Source organism: Dipodomys spectabilis, unplaced genomic scaffold (assembly GCF_019054845.1).
Source record: "Dipodomys spectabilis isolate Male_0828 unplaced genomic scaffold, ASM1905484v1 ptg000241l, whole genome shotgun sequence".
NCBI lineage: Eukaryota > Metazoa > Chordata > Mammalia > Rodentia > Heteromyidae > Dipodomys > Dipodomys spectabilis.
The window spans coordinates 2688416-2706436 of record NW_024870918.1 but is presented as its reverse complement, the minus strand read 5'-3'; the positions used below and the strand labels follow the sequence as shown (position 1 = coordinate 2706436).

The 18021-nt window shown below is 39.5% G+C and overlaps 1 protein-coding gene across 2 annotated transcripts in view; it reads left to right on the top strand.

Moving 5' to 3' along the window:
• Positions 1-18021, top strand: part of Smarca2 (SWI/SNF related, matrix associated, actin dependent regulator of chromatin, subfamily a, member 2) — a 172544-nt gene that overhangs the window by 69592 nt on the left and 84931 nt on the right. For both annotated transcript variants that reach the window (XM_042699317.1, XM_042699316.1), the window contains exons 16-21: positions 479-545; positions 1171-1281; positions 3977-4219; positions 6215-6328; positions 14406-14513; positions 15378-15464. In XM_042699317.1, the coding sequence (XP_042555251.1) occupies positions 479-545; positions 1171-1281; positions 3977-4219; positions 6215-6328; positions 14406-14513; positions 15378-15464 (730 nt within the window). The remainder of the gene's footprint in view (positions 1-478; positions 546-1170; positions 1282-3976; positions 4220-6214; positions 6329-14405; positions 14514-15377; positions 15465-18021) is intronic.

Genomic DNA, 18021 nt, shown 5'->3' with positions numbered 1-18021 from the left:
TGCATGTTCTCCTAGATCATGGTGATACTTTCAAGGATTTTTTTTTAAACCCTTCAGTGTTTTTCCCTATTTGTTCAGGACAGATCTATTTAATATCTCCATGTGGTTTTTTTTTTTTCCTGACTTAAGTTTTCTCTAAATTTACATGGTTAGTTTAAAAGTTCCCAAATCACCTTAGCAATTACTGTTTGCTGTACTCTATTAAAATGTAGGATTTCTTTTTTGCTTCCAGCTTTTCTATATTTTTAATTTTTTTCCTAGGCGTTACTTTCTTTTTCTAATGAAGCACAAGCAAAGTTGTCATACCATGTGGCTCATTTCTAACTTATCTCTTATTTCCACACCTTTAAAATAAATATGTACTTGGTGATCCTTTATATTCTCTCTTAAGAAAGCAAGGTCTGAAAATAACATCTTTTTAACCACTGACTTTTATGCAAATGTCGTTCTTTACTGTGTTATTTATGTTGTTCTCTAGGACTCTATCTAACTGGACATATGAATTTGACAAGTGGGCTCCTTCTGTGGTGAAAATTTCTTACAAGGTTTGAAACGCTGTATTTGTATGTAAATGTAGAAAAGCAAAGAAGTAGGCCCTTATTTCCTTCATTTCCATATGCACATCTGTGAACTGTATTTGGTTGTAAAGTTTTGTCATGTACATCATGTACTAAACAGTGAGAGTTAATCATCCCAAGAAGATTACTGTAATAAACCATAATTACTTTCAGATAGTGAAATGCAGAAGAAAATTGTTAATTATCATATTGCGAGGTTTCTGATGAGAGTAATACAAATGACAAATATCGCACATCCCGCGAGCTGCTGACTGGCTCACGGTGGGCTGCTACTGTGCCTGCAAAGTCAGGCAATTACCCAGGCACCAGGCCTGCCTGCTGCAAGCTCCCACAGAAACGGAGCCTCTCAGCTCCTACACTCTGCAATTGCCATCTCTCTTTCCCCGCCTTGGTCTTAAGTGGGAACACCCTTCTATATGGTCTGGACAGAGTCAAGATGTGTACAGTATAGCTTGGAGTTGCTTCATGGATAGTACATCAGCATTATGATAACTTCAAGAGTCTTCCATCTTGGGTCCATTAGCTATGAATAGTGAGAAATAGCACCCACATACTCCCATTGGGTAATCGGTATCATTTTCTTTCCATTCAGGGTACCCCTGCCATGCGCCGTTCCCTGGTCCCCCAACTACGAAGTGGCAAATTCAATGTCCTTCTCACTACTTATGAGTACATTATAAAAGACAAGCACATTCTTGCAAAGGTATGTTATTTTGAAAAGATTCTTTTGTCTCTAATTATGGATTCTCTCAATGGAGTGTAAAGTACCCCCCCTCCCCCAATTATACTCAGTAGTATAATGTGATCATTGCGTGGCTACTCTCTTTCTGTCTTTCTCCCCCTTCCCCCCCCACCACCCCCTGCTCCCTCCTCCACCAGTCTTGGTCATAGGCTTTACTTTTTTTCACGCTGTTACTTTTTGCTTGGGGGTATGTGATTGATCCTGGACTCTTCTCTATCCCGTCATAGGCAGTGAGTTTAGATTGTTTAGGAAAATTCACCTGGGTTCCTTCTAGTACTTTTCCCTCCAACAGCCCTATATGCTTGGAAAGAAATCATTGTTTTTGTTGCCTGGGTTATTCTCCATGTAACTGTATGTCTCATCTCTGTGCATGCATTTGTGTGTGTGTGCGTGTGCGTGCGTGTGTGTGTGTGTGGTGTCTCTTCAAAGGCGAGTAGGAATCTCTCCATATGGGCTCTCCATCTGAGCATTTATCTAAGCCGAGACACTTGTGCTATATCTGATTTTGGTTTTCCTGGCAAAATAATGGACAAACATTGTTCAAATTAGTCAGGGCCGTTCCTGTGACTATTTATTTAAAGTTGAGTTTTTTCAGTGACCTACATGTCCCCCCATTTGCATGTCCTACACTGTCCTTTAGCCACAGAATAAAAGGCTTTTTTCCTTCCATTTATGTCGTGGTGTCTCCTAATATTGTTTATATAGAAAGATGGAAGTAAGTACTGTCTTTCATGAAACAAATCATGAAAACTTGATTTCCCCCCACCTTGGTAATTTCTTTTACCCTGTGGTGTTTTGAAACCATTATAATCTGAAACTAAGTTATGGCCAGAATTGAACAGAATCCCTATTTCTGGGGTTTGTTGTATCTCTGCATTAAACCTTTGCTCTGGGAACTGAGAGTTCCTTTCATGGTATCATAGGAAATAACATAAAAGAAATGTATGCCCAGGGGAGGTTTAATAATTGAGATGGCACTGACAACAATGCTGTGTTCTATCCCTCACACTCAGAGATGAATTTGGCAATGTCAGAAATGATGTGTTTCCAATATTACTATGGGAATCTGTGTGTACATATGAGATCCTTTTTTAAAAAAATTCATATTGTGTCTTCTGCATATGTATTTCAAAACTCATTGGAGACTCCTGGTAACGAGATGCATTGCTATTATTTGTTACTGGAGAAATGGAGCTACAGATAGGAGTAATAATTTTTTCCAAGTGGAAGACCTAATTAGTGGTACACCCGATAGCAAAATCAAAGGTCTCTGGTTCCTTGTTTACTATTTCATAAGCTAAATTAGGTAGGAAAGTCGATTTCGAATATATAGTTAAGTACATTCTGGTCTGCGGGCCTCGTTTGCTGCTGTTGGAAAGTTTGGAGCCATTGAAAGTACAACTTTAAATATTCTTAAACATTTTTTCTTAGAGGTTGGTAGAGGAAGGAAAACAACCTGGCCGTTTCTTTTACCTGTACATCCCAGCCTGACTGATGATTGTGTATTCCTTTCCCCCTGGTGCTACCAGGGCTCTTAATGAGGAAGGCAAGCGCTGTATAATGCCGGGCTCATCTACCTTCTCTCTCTTAAGAGCTTCGCAACAGGGGCTGGGGACATCTGAGCAGCAGATGCTTTTTGTGGCCACAGCTACCCGGGTGTAGGGGATGGGCAGCCTTAGTGGAGCATTCCCCATTGTTCTCACTAGAAGTAACTGAAAGAAGGAGGAATGGTAAGGTTTGAGGGAAGAAAGGGACTATAGCCTTAGGAAAGAGGACCGCCATGAGCATTCTCAACATTTTAAATGCTATTCATACAGGATGGGCGTTGTTGTGTTTAACTTTTTGGCATACATGGAAGAATCACAATATTGCATCACCTGCCAGTGAGCATAGTTTTATTTAAAATAGAACAGGGGTTCTAGATCCTAGATACAGGGGTCCTAGAATATGCATGAACTGAGGGAGGCTAGTTGCTTGCTCTCTCTTTTTTCTTTTTTAAAGAAGCTGAGTGCTCAGATTTTTATATAAATACTGCAACTTTTTAATGTCAGCGACCAGATCAAACAAAATGAAATAAAACAAAAGGAAAAACCAACACTGAACCGAGCCATAAAAGCAATAGGCAAGCCAGGGGGATAGAAAGGAAGGCAAGAAGCCAAGAGGATCTCAGCTGTAGTTGCTTGCTGGTGCAAGCACAAGCCAGGTGTTCACTTCTTCTGTGATCGGCTCTCTGCATCCTGTTCTTCCTGTGAGCAGAGGGAGCCTAGCACTGAAGTCTAGAGCACTTGTCACAACACACTGTCAATAGAAAGAGCGTTGGATGGAGAGATGGGACATCCAGACAGAGGGTCCGCCATTTTGTTTTGCTGGGCCCAATTTCCTTCCTTTGTAAAATTGTGATTTAGAATGCAAAATAAATAAATAAATAAATGAAGATCACTGCTGGTCTTTGAGAGACATTGCTGCTTTAACATGAGGTTTCACATACTGCCATGCATGGAATGTATTGGTTTTTGAAATTGATTTGTGTTTGGGAATATCATGACACCTTGTGTACGAAGTTGAGTTCTAAGTCTTTCACACGTATCCCCTTTGTCTCTCCTGAGGCATTGTATTTGTTTTATTGCTCATCACGCCATGGTCTTTCATGTTACAGATTCGGTGGAAATATATGATAGTGGATGAAGGCCACCGAATGAAGAACCATCACTGCAAGCTGACTCAGGTGTTAAACACCCACTACGTGGCCCCTAGAAGGATCCTCTTGACTGGGACGCCATTGCAAAACAAGCTCCCTGAACTCTGGGCCCTCCTCAACTTCCTCCTCCCTACAATTTTTAAGAGCTGCAGCACATTTGAACAGTGGTTTAATGCTCCATTTGCCATGACTGGTGAAAGGGTACTGGTCTAACTTTTGTTTTTCTTTATTGCAAGTCAATGAAATGAAACCAAAGGGCCTGAAGCTCAAAATCATTAGAGCCACAAGAACCCTACAGCCGCCCTGGGTGGTTTACAGTTCTGCTTTCTTTCTGAAACTGATGTATGGATGGAAACAGTTTCACCCAGGGATTATTTTCCCCTGTGAACCTCCTATGGGGTCACATCTTAACTCCTTTGCCTTTTTGCCAACTTATTTCCCAAGCCCCTAGAGAATATTCCTAACCAGTAAATCCTTAACTACACCAGTACATAAGGAAGATGAACATGGAGATGTTTGTTGAATTTAAGCAGAGCAACTGAATCAAATGAATACAAACCCAAACACAAAAAATCTTTCCTCGTTATAATCTTAAATTTTCCTTTGAACTATTTCTGCACAGGGTTTGTGTGTAAATCTGACCTAGTTTATGATAATTGTCTGCACAACTACTTTTCAAGTTCTACTGAGAACCTCTGATTCATGTGTGTATAAATACCTGGCATAGCTCTTTTCAAATTTGTTTTTTCTTTTGGGGGGGTCCGGTCGTGGGGCCTGAACTCTGGGCCTGGGCGCTGTCCCTCAGCTCTTCAGCTCAAGGCTAGCGCTCTACCACTTGAGCCACAACGCCACTTCCGGCTTTTTTCTTATGTGGTGCTGAGGAATCGAACCCAGGGCCTTGAGCATGCAAGGCAAGCGCTCTACCACTGAGCCACCTTCCCAGCCCCAAATTTGTTATTATTACTTCTTCAACTACCTTCTTTTTCCAAGGCAAGGAAGATATGGTTCATTGCAAGAAATTGAATTGGGGGGCTGGGAATGTGGCTTAGTGGTAGAGTGCTTGCCTAGCATACATGAAGCCCTGGGCTGGATTCCTCAGTACCACATAAACAGAAAAAGTCAGAAGTGGCACTGTGGCTCAAGTGGGAGAGTGCTAGCCTTGAACAAAAGAAGCTCAGGGACAATTCCCAGGACTGGCCAAAAAGAGAGAGAGAGAGAGAGAGAGAGAGAGAAAGAAAGAAAAGAGAGAGAGAGAGAGAGAGAAAGAAAGAAGGAAAGAAGGAAGGAAGGAGAAAGAAAGAAAAGAAAAAGAAATGAAATGGGCACATGCCATGTTGATTTGTGATCCTTTAGCCGTAAGAATGAAAAGCCACTAAGAATGTCGTAGGAACATACATGTTTGAACTCTATGGCCTTTTAGTCTTGAGGTACCCTATGGGCACATTTGCATTTGTCAACAGGTAACTGGGCTTGCTCATTTATAGAAAGTAATGTCAATCAACTCTGCCCCCTAGAGGTTAAAAGAGGAAGGTGAAAGAAAAGGGGATTTTATACATTTAAAAAGAGACTCAGGGAAGGGGAAACAAAGGAGGAGGCTACAATGCTTGATAAGAAATGTACTCATTATCTTGCCCATGTAATTGTAACCCCTCTGTACGGTATTTTCACAATAAAAAAAAAGAGACAAGGTCCAGAGAAAAGGAAAGGAGCTGATGAAGTAAAAGGACTTGAAGACCCACCAGCATAAAATAGAGCTTTTCATGTTCAAGCTTCTGTCCCCTCATTCTCTCTCTGTAAGAGTCAACTCAAGCCAAGGCCTAATTTAAGGCTTCAGTTTAAGTAGGAACACATTAATGATCCCTCTTCTCCCATTCTGTCTTAAGCTCTGGTCAGTCTTCATTGCCAGTCAGATTCCATAAAAACTTCGGACTATGAACATTACTAAACAAAAACTGGGTTTCTGGATACTTTCTACTCAGCTAGCCATTAAGACAAAGACACCTATTTAGAGGCCATTTTATTCCCCTTTGTTAGGCAAGTGTGAAGAGAATTTGGAGGCCTATATGTGAATGGCATAAAGCATAGTTTTAATGTATGCAAGATTCATTTAGTATAATACATAGTAAGTATAGCATAGAGCTTGATTGCATAAATCATTATTTTAAAAAATCAAATTGATATAAGGTTCTTTCATAGGTGGACTTAAATGAAGAAGAAACTATCCTGATCATCAGACGTCTGCATAAGGTCCTGAGACCATTTTTACTGAGGAGACTGAAGAAAGAAGTTGAATCGCAGCTTCCAGAAAAAGTATGTTGTGAATTCAAAAGTTTGTGTGTGTGTGTGTGTGTGTGTGTGTGTGTGTGTGTGTGTGTGTGTCGGGGGGCGTGGGGGAGATTGCTCCCTGAGAGCATATTTGAAGTATCCGCCCCTGAAATTGTGTTTCTAAAATAGCTGGCTTATAGTTTAGTTACAGCTATTTTGAAAATAACCTAAAGTGCTTCTGTGTTTGATAGAGCTGGAGAGAAAAGAAAAATCACAGACTTTTCCAGCCTGGTTTCTAAAAGCTTTTTCAGAAGATTTTATAAAATTATTCAATTATCTGAATCTCAATGTTTTCTTTCTTTTCTTTCTTTCTTTCTTTTCTTTTTTTGTTTGTTTGTTTTTTTCTGTCAGACTGGCACTTAAACTTGGTACCTGACGCTTTCACTTTTTGTCTAGTGCTCTACCACCTGAACCAGGCCTCCCAACACCTCAATCTATTTTAATTTTGGGGGTTGTTGTTGTTACTGGCCTTGTTGAGTTCACTGTTGTAGGTAGTTAGGATTTTGAAGGCAAAGAAAACATCTATTAGGTTTCCTGAAGGTTTATTCAATATGTAATATTTATGATATCATTATTCTTCTAGTGAGATAGTTTTGGCAGATTACATTTCTTTTGTCTTATACCACAAGAATTAACTTTCTGTGATCATTTAAGTAATATTGTTTCAGATAACTCTTTGGAAAGAGGTCTCAGTGCTTTCCCATGTCTTTAAGCCCTTAGCTCTACAATTCTAGGTTATATTTGAATATTAGTTTTTTTTAATATCTATGATCATATGTTGGAACCACACACATTTGAATATAAGTTGTATATAATTTGTTGCATGAGATATTTTTATTTGATTTTCTCTAGATGAGCCACTTCTGAAGCGTCTTATTTTTGCATGATTGTGGTTGTTCTTGGTAACAACTATTTTGGGGACAGAGTTTTTCATCCTGTTCATTTTAAAGAGTAAGTTAGCAAGATGGCATACACAGTTGATCAGTTTGCATGAGAGAATCTTATTCATTAATTCCCTATTCGCTAATAGTCTGAAAAGAAATCCAAATAAGGTTTTATACCTAGTTTTTATCCTAATAAAAGTCTAGATGTTTGTATACGTTACTTTGCCGTGGACTATATCCTTGAGCTTATATACCGTTGACACTGCTTTTGACTTCCTGTGGGCTGTGTTCTCTTTGGGTAACACCATTTCTGGTCACAGTGGTGTGAAGTTACTGATAGGTAAACTGGCCAGGGCCGTGTGGCGACCTCACATTACCCCCTGGCTTACTAATTACTGTGGTCCTAGAAGTTACATTTTCACTCAATCTTCTTTATTCATTTCCAAGACTGATAATATAGAGAGGTCTTTCAAAGACATCTTGCAAGTTAAAAGTATGCTCAGTTTTAAGAATATCTATTGCAGAAACCCCCAAAGCTTTTCAGTGTAAGGATTTTTGGGGTGGTCAGTTATATTACATATCGAAAGGGATGATATTGATTAAGATATACTGTATTTATAAACTGCTTTTTTAAATGGCAACTCCTTTTTATACTACTTAAAGATAGTATATATAATATTAAAAAATAAAATAACTTGAGAATAAAAACCCAAGAAAGAGTACAAAAATAAATATTCCAAACATTGAAAAAATATTTACTCATGGCTGGGCACTGGTGGCTCACACCTATAATCCTAGCTACTCAGGAGGCTGAGATCTGAGGATCGCGGCTCAAAGCCAGCCTGGGCAAGAAACTCCGAGAGACTCTTATCTCCAGTCAACCACTAGAAAACCGGAAGTGCGCTGTGGCTCAATGGTAGAGCCTTCGCCTTGAGCTGAAGAGCACAGGAACAGCGCCCAAGCCCAGAGTTCAAGCCCCAGGACCTACAAAAAAAAAATCTGAAGTGGAGCTGTGGCTCAAAGTGGTAGAGCACTAACCTTGAGCAAAAGAGCTCAAGAACAGCTCCCAAGCCCTGAGCTCAAGCCCCATGACCAACAACAACAACAAAATTTATTCTGTGGTGATTTCCACAAGAGAGATTCCTGTGTACCCCAGAAGGATAGTAAACACAAACACACACACTCACACACACACACACACACACACACACACACACACACACACACACACACACACATACACATATATTCTCAAGAGTAAGGCTCCTATACAACTCTACTTGTATTCATAAGTAATTACAGTATTGTATTGGAGGTGTGTATAGTACTCCATGTGTGGTAATGTCTATGGATACTTTTTATAGGTGCTCGTACCTTTAAAGGTATCCATGATATCTTTTTACTGGAAGCAACTTGGTGGTGTGAAAATCATGGGCTTTGCCATCAGTGAGTACAGGTTCTCAGATGCTTTCTCTCTATCTTACTGTATGAACTTAGGCAAGTCATTCAACCCAAAGGGGCTTCTTCTTCTCATCAGTGAACTGGAAACTATTTAATATAACCTTGCAGAATTATTGTGAGAAGTAGATAGAGTGCTCACAACACAATATAATGTTTATATGGAAGGCATATAGGATTTATCTAATGCCAGCTGCTACCACTATAATCCTCATAGTTTCTACTCATATTGCCACTATTACTGTTTGGAGTTCCACCTGAAGCTCCTTCTCACTGTTTTCTTGCCATTACTGTGATTTTCGGTGGCCTTTCCACACCTCTGATCCCATAAACCATGTGAGATGGGAAGAGACCAGTCAGTTTGTGCATGTATGTGGCTGTTCTTAGTCTAGCCTGGCCATTGTCCCTTCTCAACTTTTCCTGCCTTGTTAGAATTTTTTTAACCTGGGACAAGTTGGCATTTTTTGTCTTATCCTTGAGAATAAGGAGGTTTCTTTTGTAATACTCTTCCTTCGAGTCACAAATAATGAGTATGTCATACTTGGTTTGTATACAGAATCCACAAAGGACTGAATCATGGCTGATGGTTGGGAAAGACTACATACATACTTGGCAATCATTGATTCTTTTCCAATACTATCTTTAACTTATATGTAGTAAAATTCACGCCCTTCAGCGTCTAGTTTTATGAATTTTAACCAGTGTTCACAAACTACAGAACAGTTCCATTGCACAACCTCCCTAAATTTTTTTCTTCTTTTTTTCTGGTGCTACATTTTTTTTTAAAATTTAATTTTATTTGTGAACATACTGTACAGAGGAGTTACAGTAACATGGGCAGGATAATGCGTACATTTCTTACCAAGCATTGCAGCCTCCTCCTTTGTTTACCCTTCACATCCCTTCCCAGACTCTACTTCTGCTCTTAGCTTCATAGGACCTCCTAATCTACTCTCCATCCCCAAAGCTTTGCCTTTTCCAGAATGCCAGATGAATGAATGGAATCAGACAGTGCCTTGCCTTTCATTCCCAGAAGGAGTTTGAGAGTCACCCAAGTGGTTGCTCATATCAGTCTCTGGTTCATTTTTATTATTGTATTGTATTTTGTTATATGAACATATCATAGTTTATTTATTTGGAATTGAGAAACATCTGGGTGTCTAGTTTTTGATGATTTAGATAGAGCTACTATAAACATTTGTGCATAGGTTTTGTGTAGACATCGATTTTTGTTTCGTGTAAGTCCACACCTGGAAGTCAGGCTACTTAATATGGTCAGTGTACCCATGACTTTGTAAGAAACTTCTCCATTGTTTTATACTCTACAGGCTGCTTTTTAATACTTCTATCAGGCTCTAAGCATTCCAGTCCCTCCATATTCTTGTCAGTACTTGAGATCACCAGGTTTTTAAATATATTTTTTTAGTTGTGTTAATAGATGTGTTGACTTCAAACTTTAGTCTCACATTGTGACATGTACTTTCTCAGATAAAACTAAAACAGGTATATAAAAAGGGCACAGTTTGGCTAATGCAACTCTACTACAGAGGAAAATCAGTTGTAATACTAAGCTAATGAAACACCTAATGACCAAAGAAATTATACTGTGTTCACCCCATTCCTGCTGGCAGAAAATCCACTCCTTATACTCAGGAAAGAACACCCCTTTATAGAAAAGGGATTATAGAAGCCAACTTATCCTAAAGGAAAATGGATCTTTCGATTTAGCTGTACTGATACTTCTGTGTTCATTCCTTTACCAATAACAGACCAGGCAATTAACTATTTACATATTGATACCTAAGTACCTTAAATATGGATATAATGTCTAAGGTTAATGAGAGGCTTGCCTCCCTAATATCAATCCTGCTTTTGATACAATTTGCATTTTTAAAAATCTTTGATTATGTTTATTACATAAAAGTTTGGAATCCCTAATATAGTTAATCATCACTCTTTCCTCTCAGGCTATGGGAGAGGAGCTGAGACTTTCATAAATTGCATTATCTTGTCTTAGACTCTCAGGTTACAATGTGCTAATAGGGCCCAGTTGTCCAGGTTCGTCATTACAACATTTCATCCTTTTGGAATGGGAATTTAAAGAGAACAAAGTGTGTGTGGTCAGACACTATGAATAAAGCTCAAATTCATATACAAGGTTTAATGAGAGCAGACTCTTGTCCAATGTAGTCACCAATTTGCTTACTTGGAGGGACCAAATTTGGCATAGAGAAGAATAAATAATTACCATGCACGTGAGGTTGGCACCTCTATTATACATATAATCTGAATTAAAATATTCCCACTTGTTTCCACAGCCTGTTATATTAGTGGAAAATCATTCTTATTAAGTAGTCACCAGTTTCACCTTCTATAGTACTGGCATCCTGCTCGGGTGCCATGAAATTTTGGGAGCTGGTATTAAAGTTTCTGTCACCTCATCTGTATTGATCTATGTGTCTATGTTAGGATCATTTAGTCTGCCCCTTTTCTTCATATCTATCAGTTTCTTTCTGTGTGCATTGTTCTGCATTGAGGCCAGGTAAAAGGGATTACTGCAGAAATGGGATATGTTGTGAAAGGTTGATAAACTTGGCCTTAGAGATGAGGTCAACTCACACTAATATTGGTATGCAGTGGAAGGCAAATCATCTGTCGAAGTAGAATGAAGGGTCCAGGCATTTAGCTATTTTAGGGCCCAGGTCTCCAGTGTACACATAGAGGTGTACGTGTATGTGGATGGGGGACACTCACTAGTAATAGCCTTGGTGCATGTATATTCGATTTTGTTCAAAATAAAAAAGCAAAATAAAATAAACTAAGTTGGATATAGTAATGCATGTCTGTAATTTCAGCTACCCGGAGGCAGAGGTAGGAGAATCACAGTCAGAGGCCTTCCTAGGTCAAAGCATGTAAAAAGAACCTAAAATCAAAAGGACTGGGAGCATGGCTCAAGTGAGAAAGAGCTTGCTTAGGAAGCCGGAGGCTCTGAGTTCAAACTCTAGCACGGCTCCTACCAAAAAGAACATTTGAAAAGTATACTAAGCCACATTGGCGCGTATATTAATGCTGGTTCTTTCTTGGAATGTAATAGATGCTTGATAATCCACATACTTAAATTACCTCAAGGGAAGCCTAGGCACGAATTTCTACCACTAGCCCCCCAGTATCTGACTCTCTATTCATCCTTACTACCTGACTCGCTTATTTTCTGCCTGTTATGTAATCTCATGGGTTTCCTTATTCTCAGATGAATGGATTTAGAATGATCTAATTGTGTGTATGTGTGTGTCTGAGGTACTCTCCAGCACAAACCCAAGGCTTCACATATGCTTGACAAGTACTCTGTCACTGAGCTACATCCCCAACGTAAAAATCTGGTCTGATTTTTAACTAAACTAACAGCCTTGGGTCCCATAAAGGCTTTAACAATTTCTGCTAAGCAGTACAGATTTAAAATCAACTAAATGTAAGCAAAGAAAGATCATCTTTCCTCTTCTCCTACCTCCCCTTCCCTCCTTTTTTTTTTTTTTGTCAGTCATAGAGCTTCAACTCAGGGCCTAGGGTGTTATTCCTGAGCTCTTTTGCTCAAAGCTAGTGCTCTACCACTTTGAGCTCCACTTCCAGTTTTCTGGTGGCTAATTGGAGATAAGAGTCTCATGGACTTTTCTGCCGATGCTGGCTTTGAACCATGATCTTCAGATCTCAACCTGCTGACTAGCTAGGATTACAAGCATGAGCCACCAGCACCCAGCTTCTCACATTCTTATTGTGGGTTTTCATTAGCCATATAATAGAGTGATTACACTGGAATTGAATAAACATGTTGGGCATCTTCATATTGGAATCTTAAAATAGGTATATAAATTAGCAGTCCTTAACATTGTCCCATGCTCTAAAGGCAACTCACATCTTGAGAGGTTATCAGTGCATTATTAGTGTGTGCATATAATGCATAAATGAACATACAGACATTTTTTGTGGATGTGTGGTTTGATAAAACAGCTTTACATCCTGATTGCTTTCTTCAATAGCTAGGTCACCTTGGGCCAGTGGCATAGCTTCAGTGATGCTCAGATTCATTGTCTACAAAGGAGATCATTCCACGGAACTAGCATACTCAATGAGAAAGTGAACATAAGCATTTTGCACAGAGCCTAGTATATACAAAAGAGCTCAATAATATTAGTCCTTGATGTCATTTTATCATTGTACTTGCTAAAATCTGAATATATTTAACATTTTTCTTCACTATGATCAAATTTCATTTTGAGTTAAGAGCTCTTGAGAAAGTGGGCCAGTGCCAATCATTTCACAGAGTACATATCCATAAAGCAATCACATTGTGCACCTTAGAGATATATAATTTTTTATTTGTCAATTATATCTCAATAAAGCTGCACAAATAATCATTCCTTTAAGAAAGACAAGGGAAATGGAGTTACTCTTAACATGTAGCATGATCATGTATAAAAAATACAAAGTCTGTACTAAATGTGTACTCATTTATTACACATTTTTCTGGAAGTACTAGATTTTGGAATTAAGACCTTACATTCCATCAGTTTCCTTGCTTGGCTGATGCTCAACCAAGTGATCCACACCTATAGCCCTAATTTTTGCTTGCTGGCTGGCTTTGATCCTCTAAATCTCAGCCTCCTGACTAGCTAGGATTATAGGTGGAAGCTACTAGCTCCCAGCTTATTTATTAAGCTTGATTTGTTTGTCCTCCCTGAGCAAGATGGTTATTAAAGAACTAAAACAAGTTTTTCATGGGTTTGATTACTTGTTCTTTTTAGTTTTCTACACAGGAGAAAGCCTTTCTCTAACTTGTTTTGAAATGAGTAGTACTAAGACTACTGTGGTTCTTCCCAGCCTTCACATTCCTTCCAAAGTGAGAATTGAATGAATATTCAACTTTCCTTCATCTATGACCTCCTCTTTCCTATCCTAGGAGAAAAACTGGATAATTTTTAATCAGTTTATTAAACATTAGGCAGCTTACTGATTTACTTTTAATCACATTCTACAGATATCTAGGCATTAATCTGAAGTTTATTATGAAAATTGCACATTTATATTCTTGGAATTTTTTAATGAGGAAAAAACAATAATAGGAAATAAGGCAGATTTTATGCACAAAGAGTATGATAAAGCATTGCAGGTATGTGATAAACTGTGAGTACAGGAGGCTCGTGGGATCCCTTATAGCTGTCCTGAAAGTTGTGCACAACCATGGATTAATTCTTTCCCCAACCTGTTGTTCCCACAGCATTGTATCCTCTCATTTCTCAAGAGCAGAGAGAATAATGTCCACCTAGGTCTGCCGTAAAGACTAGAATTCAGGATAGCCACATCTGATTATACAGATATCTCCAAACAAAAAATCATATGGCCAATGACTTTTTTTTTAAATCCTAGAACTATTCTGTTAATAATGTAAGGAGGTGTAATTGGGAAGCAGAGAAATACTAAAAATTCCCTGTAGTGAACAGTTGGTGAGCCACTCACTGTCTCTATCGTGAAACCAAATGAAGCGGGTCTGGCCACACATAACTTTGTAAGGTTCACACCATTATCATGAAGATTTTGGTGTGTTACACTATCCACCTCAAGCCTGGGAACTCAAGAATGGAAACAAGCGGCCTTCCTCTTCTCCTCCAGGAGCAACGGAGAATAATAGCCTGTCCCCCTCACGTTCTTCTCGGTCCCTTTCCTAGGTTGAATATGTGATCAAGTGTGACATGTCAGCTCTGCAGAAGATTTTGTATCGTCATATGCAAGCCAAGGGAATCCTCCTCACAGATGGTTCTGAGAAAGACAAGAAGGTATGTTTGCAGAAGCCAGTGCAACTCAAGGCACTACGATACGTCTTCTCAGGCTGTGGCATGAATTTTTCCAGAGCGCATCCAGCCCTAGTCATGCTGTTTTGTTAAAGTACAACATTGAGCCTTTGTGTAGTTCTCCTGCCTTCAATAGGGAAGGACAAGAGACCACAAACGCACTTCTTTATGTTCCTGTTACCAACAGTGAGCTGCGCTTGTGTCAAATCTGCAGAAAACACATTCTGCCTAAGTGTTGGGTGGCATTTTAGAAAGTTTTAAAATCTAGTTTCCCTCCCTGAGCGTCTGTTCTATGCTCTGGTCTGCCAGGATCCTAGACAGTAGACAGTCATGACACAAAGGCATCAGATTGATAGAATTCCATAAGGAATTCTATCTGTAGGATAAATGACTCATGAACATGTTATGTGTAACTCAAAAACAGCCAAATAATAACAGAAGCTTGGGCCCACGAAGTGTGTAGATTACTGAGAAGATCTATGGCCCTTTGTTTGTTTTTAAGAAGCCTAAATTTTCTTTCTCCTTTCCATTTTCCCCCCTTCCTTTCCCCCTTCCTTCCCCCCTTCCTTCCTCCCTTCCTCCCTCCCTCCCTTCCTTCCTCCCTTCCTTCCTTCCTTCCTTCCTTCCTTCCTTCCTTCCTTCCTTCCCTCCTCCTCTTCATCCTCCTCCTCTGCTTTTGCTTCCTCCTTCTTTCTTCTTCTTTTGCAGTACTGAGAATTGAACCCACAGCCTTGTACATACTAGACACTGTAGCACTGAGCTGCATGTCCTGCTTTGACGCCTAGTTTTTAATAATTAGATATACTTGAACAATTAACTAATTGTTCTCCTCTTCCTATTTATTCTCAGGGGAAAGGAGGCGCGAAGACACTTATGAACACTATCATGCAGTTGAGAAAAATCTGCAATCACCCATACATGTTCCAGCACATTGAGGTAAGTCTGTATCTTGTGTTTTGATCCTAATTTTTATCCTGGTTGTGCTCATCCTACTAATGCTAGCTTATAAAAACAAACAACAAAAGAAAAACAACTTAAAAAATAGGTCTGTGGCCAGGAGCTAGTGGCTCACGCCTGTAATCCTAGTTACATAGGAGACTGAGATCTGAGGATTGTGGTTCAGAGCCAGCTGGGGTAGGAACATCCGTGAGACTCTTATCTCCAGTTAACCACCAGAAAACCGGAAGTGGCGCTGTGGCTCAGGTGGTAGATCACTTGCTTTGAGCTGAAGAGCTCAGGGACAGCGTCCAGGCCCAGAGTTCAAGACCCATGACTGTCAAAAAAAAAAAAAAAGGTCTGAAGCATATGTGTGGAAGGCAAAATTGTATGTTCTGCTAGCTTTTCACGTAGAACTATCACACCCGAATTTCCTGGGTATAGATTCTCATTGGCACCAGTGTTTGAGCATTTGGAATTTTATAGCCAAGCATTTCAAGCAGTGAGAAAATGTGGCAAGCAATGGCTCATTATCTGGAATTGGGTAAGTACTGTGAATTCCCTTGTTTCAGGGGGGAGTTCTGAAGTCAGAGGTAATGACAAACAGACAGATGTTGTGAAAAATATTAATGTATTTATACATATTGAAAAGGAAAATGGTCCTCTAATATTTTCTTTGCCAGAGACACTGGCTTTCGTATTCTACTTAGATTTCTGTTCTCTTGACTTGTTTCTGTTATGGATGACAGTGCAAATCAGTGCTTCTGTTCTGATGCTCAGGTGTCTAGAATGCTGCTTTTAAAAGACATTTCCTGCCCCGTTTCCTGCATCAACAGGGTTTTTTTTTTTTTTTTTAACTCCAGTAGAGGAAGTTGAGAGGAGAAGGAGAAGGAATGAGCAGAAGGAATGACTATCATCATAGTCATTTTCATGGTTTTAAGCAGATAGGCCTGGAGGCCCACGATTGGCTAGTTCAGAACCTGCTTCTTTCTGCAAATAGCACAAGACAGAGCAGAAAGAAAAAAATGTTGGCACCAGTTTAGTTTTAAATAATAAATAAACGCTCCTAGAAACTTTATTCACATGGTAAAAATTGAGTTATGGAGTTGAAATATTCTTAGCCTTGAGCATTCGTTTTCTCTTCATTCTTTTTGGCCATCCTATCTGCCAGATCTGAGAATCTATTCCCCACCTGCTTCCTATATGAGAGTCTTGTCTCAGCTGTGCTTGGAAAGTAGAAAGACTTCTGACACTGCTGTGGCATGTAAGTCCATAGGAGAGAGGATGTATGGGGCAGCAAAGAAGATGTATAGACAGGAAAGTGGACAACTTGATCATGGGAGAGAGTAGCCAGAGGTATGGTGGAGGGCATACACCCATGATTATAGAGGGTTTCCTTGTGCAGTTGAGAAATTACTCTAGTGAAGGTCTCTTTAGAGATCTAACTGAAATAACAATAACAACAACATTTTGGGGAAGAAAACATCCTACTGACCAACCATACCTATTTACATAAACTAATAAAGGAGAATCCAATGAGCAATAATGAGCTCATGTCACTGGCCACTTTATCACTATGAACTGGAGTAAGCCACTTCATCTCCAAGCTCCGATAGCCTGCCAGACGTGTAGCGAGGGAAAGAATCAACTTTTAAATAATAACATACAAAGTGCCCTGTAAACTTACATGTTAAATAGATGTTAAGTGGTCAGTGAGTTAATCCATGTTGGGTTCGTAGGACTGGGGGGGGGGGGGGGTAAAAAATATCTAAAGATTCAAATGATTGGGATCATCCCATTTTCTTTTCTGAAAACAATTTTAGGACATTTCTCTGAACTGTATCAGAGCAGTGGAGACTTAGAATTGTGAAAATAAAGTGGGATTCTTACTTCAATTTGATTATCCTAAAACCATTAACCTTTGAGATAAACTGGGCATGTTGAGAAGGAAGGGATTGATGTTTCCTTTCCCCAAACATCTGTCTAGAACTCTGTGAAGGGCAGAGGGGTCAGAAAGGAAGCTAAGCTTAAGGAATAAACCCTCCTAGATATCAAGGGGCATTCCATAGAAAAGAAGGCTTTGATTTACAGTTTGTTATTATAAAATGCTTTGAGGAGCCTATTTTTATAAACCCCAAACCCACAGTTATTGGTCAGTCTATTGGCATAGGCCTGAGATGCTGTGTGCATTTGCCTCTGTTCTGTTTTGTTTGCACACAGCCCTTTTGTTGGCATCAATCATTCAGAAGCCCAGCCTCAAGTGGTCTCACTGCCTCCCTGTGGACCTTCAAGCAAGAGAAATGAAGATGTTTAAATGATATTCATACCTAATCTTATTATGATTCATGGCTGCGGCTCAGGGGTCAGGGATGGAGTCTAAAAATCTAGTAAGGATTGGTCACCAGTGTGGCCATGGAGTTAGTTCTAACAGGTGTAGTTGGATTTTGGTCATTGTCCATTGGCAGTGCTTGAGGAACTGGAGACTACCATGATTTGGCAGGGAAAAAGATCTGGCCCTCTTGGTGAAAAAGCTCCAGTGATCAAAGGACAAGGATCA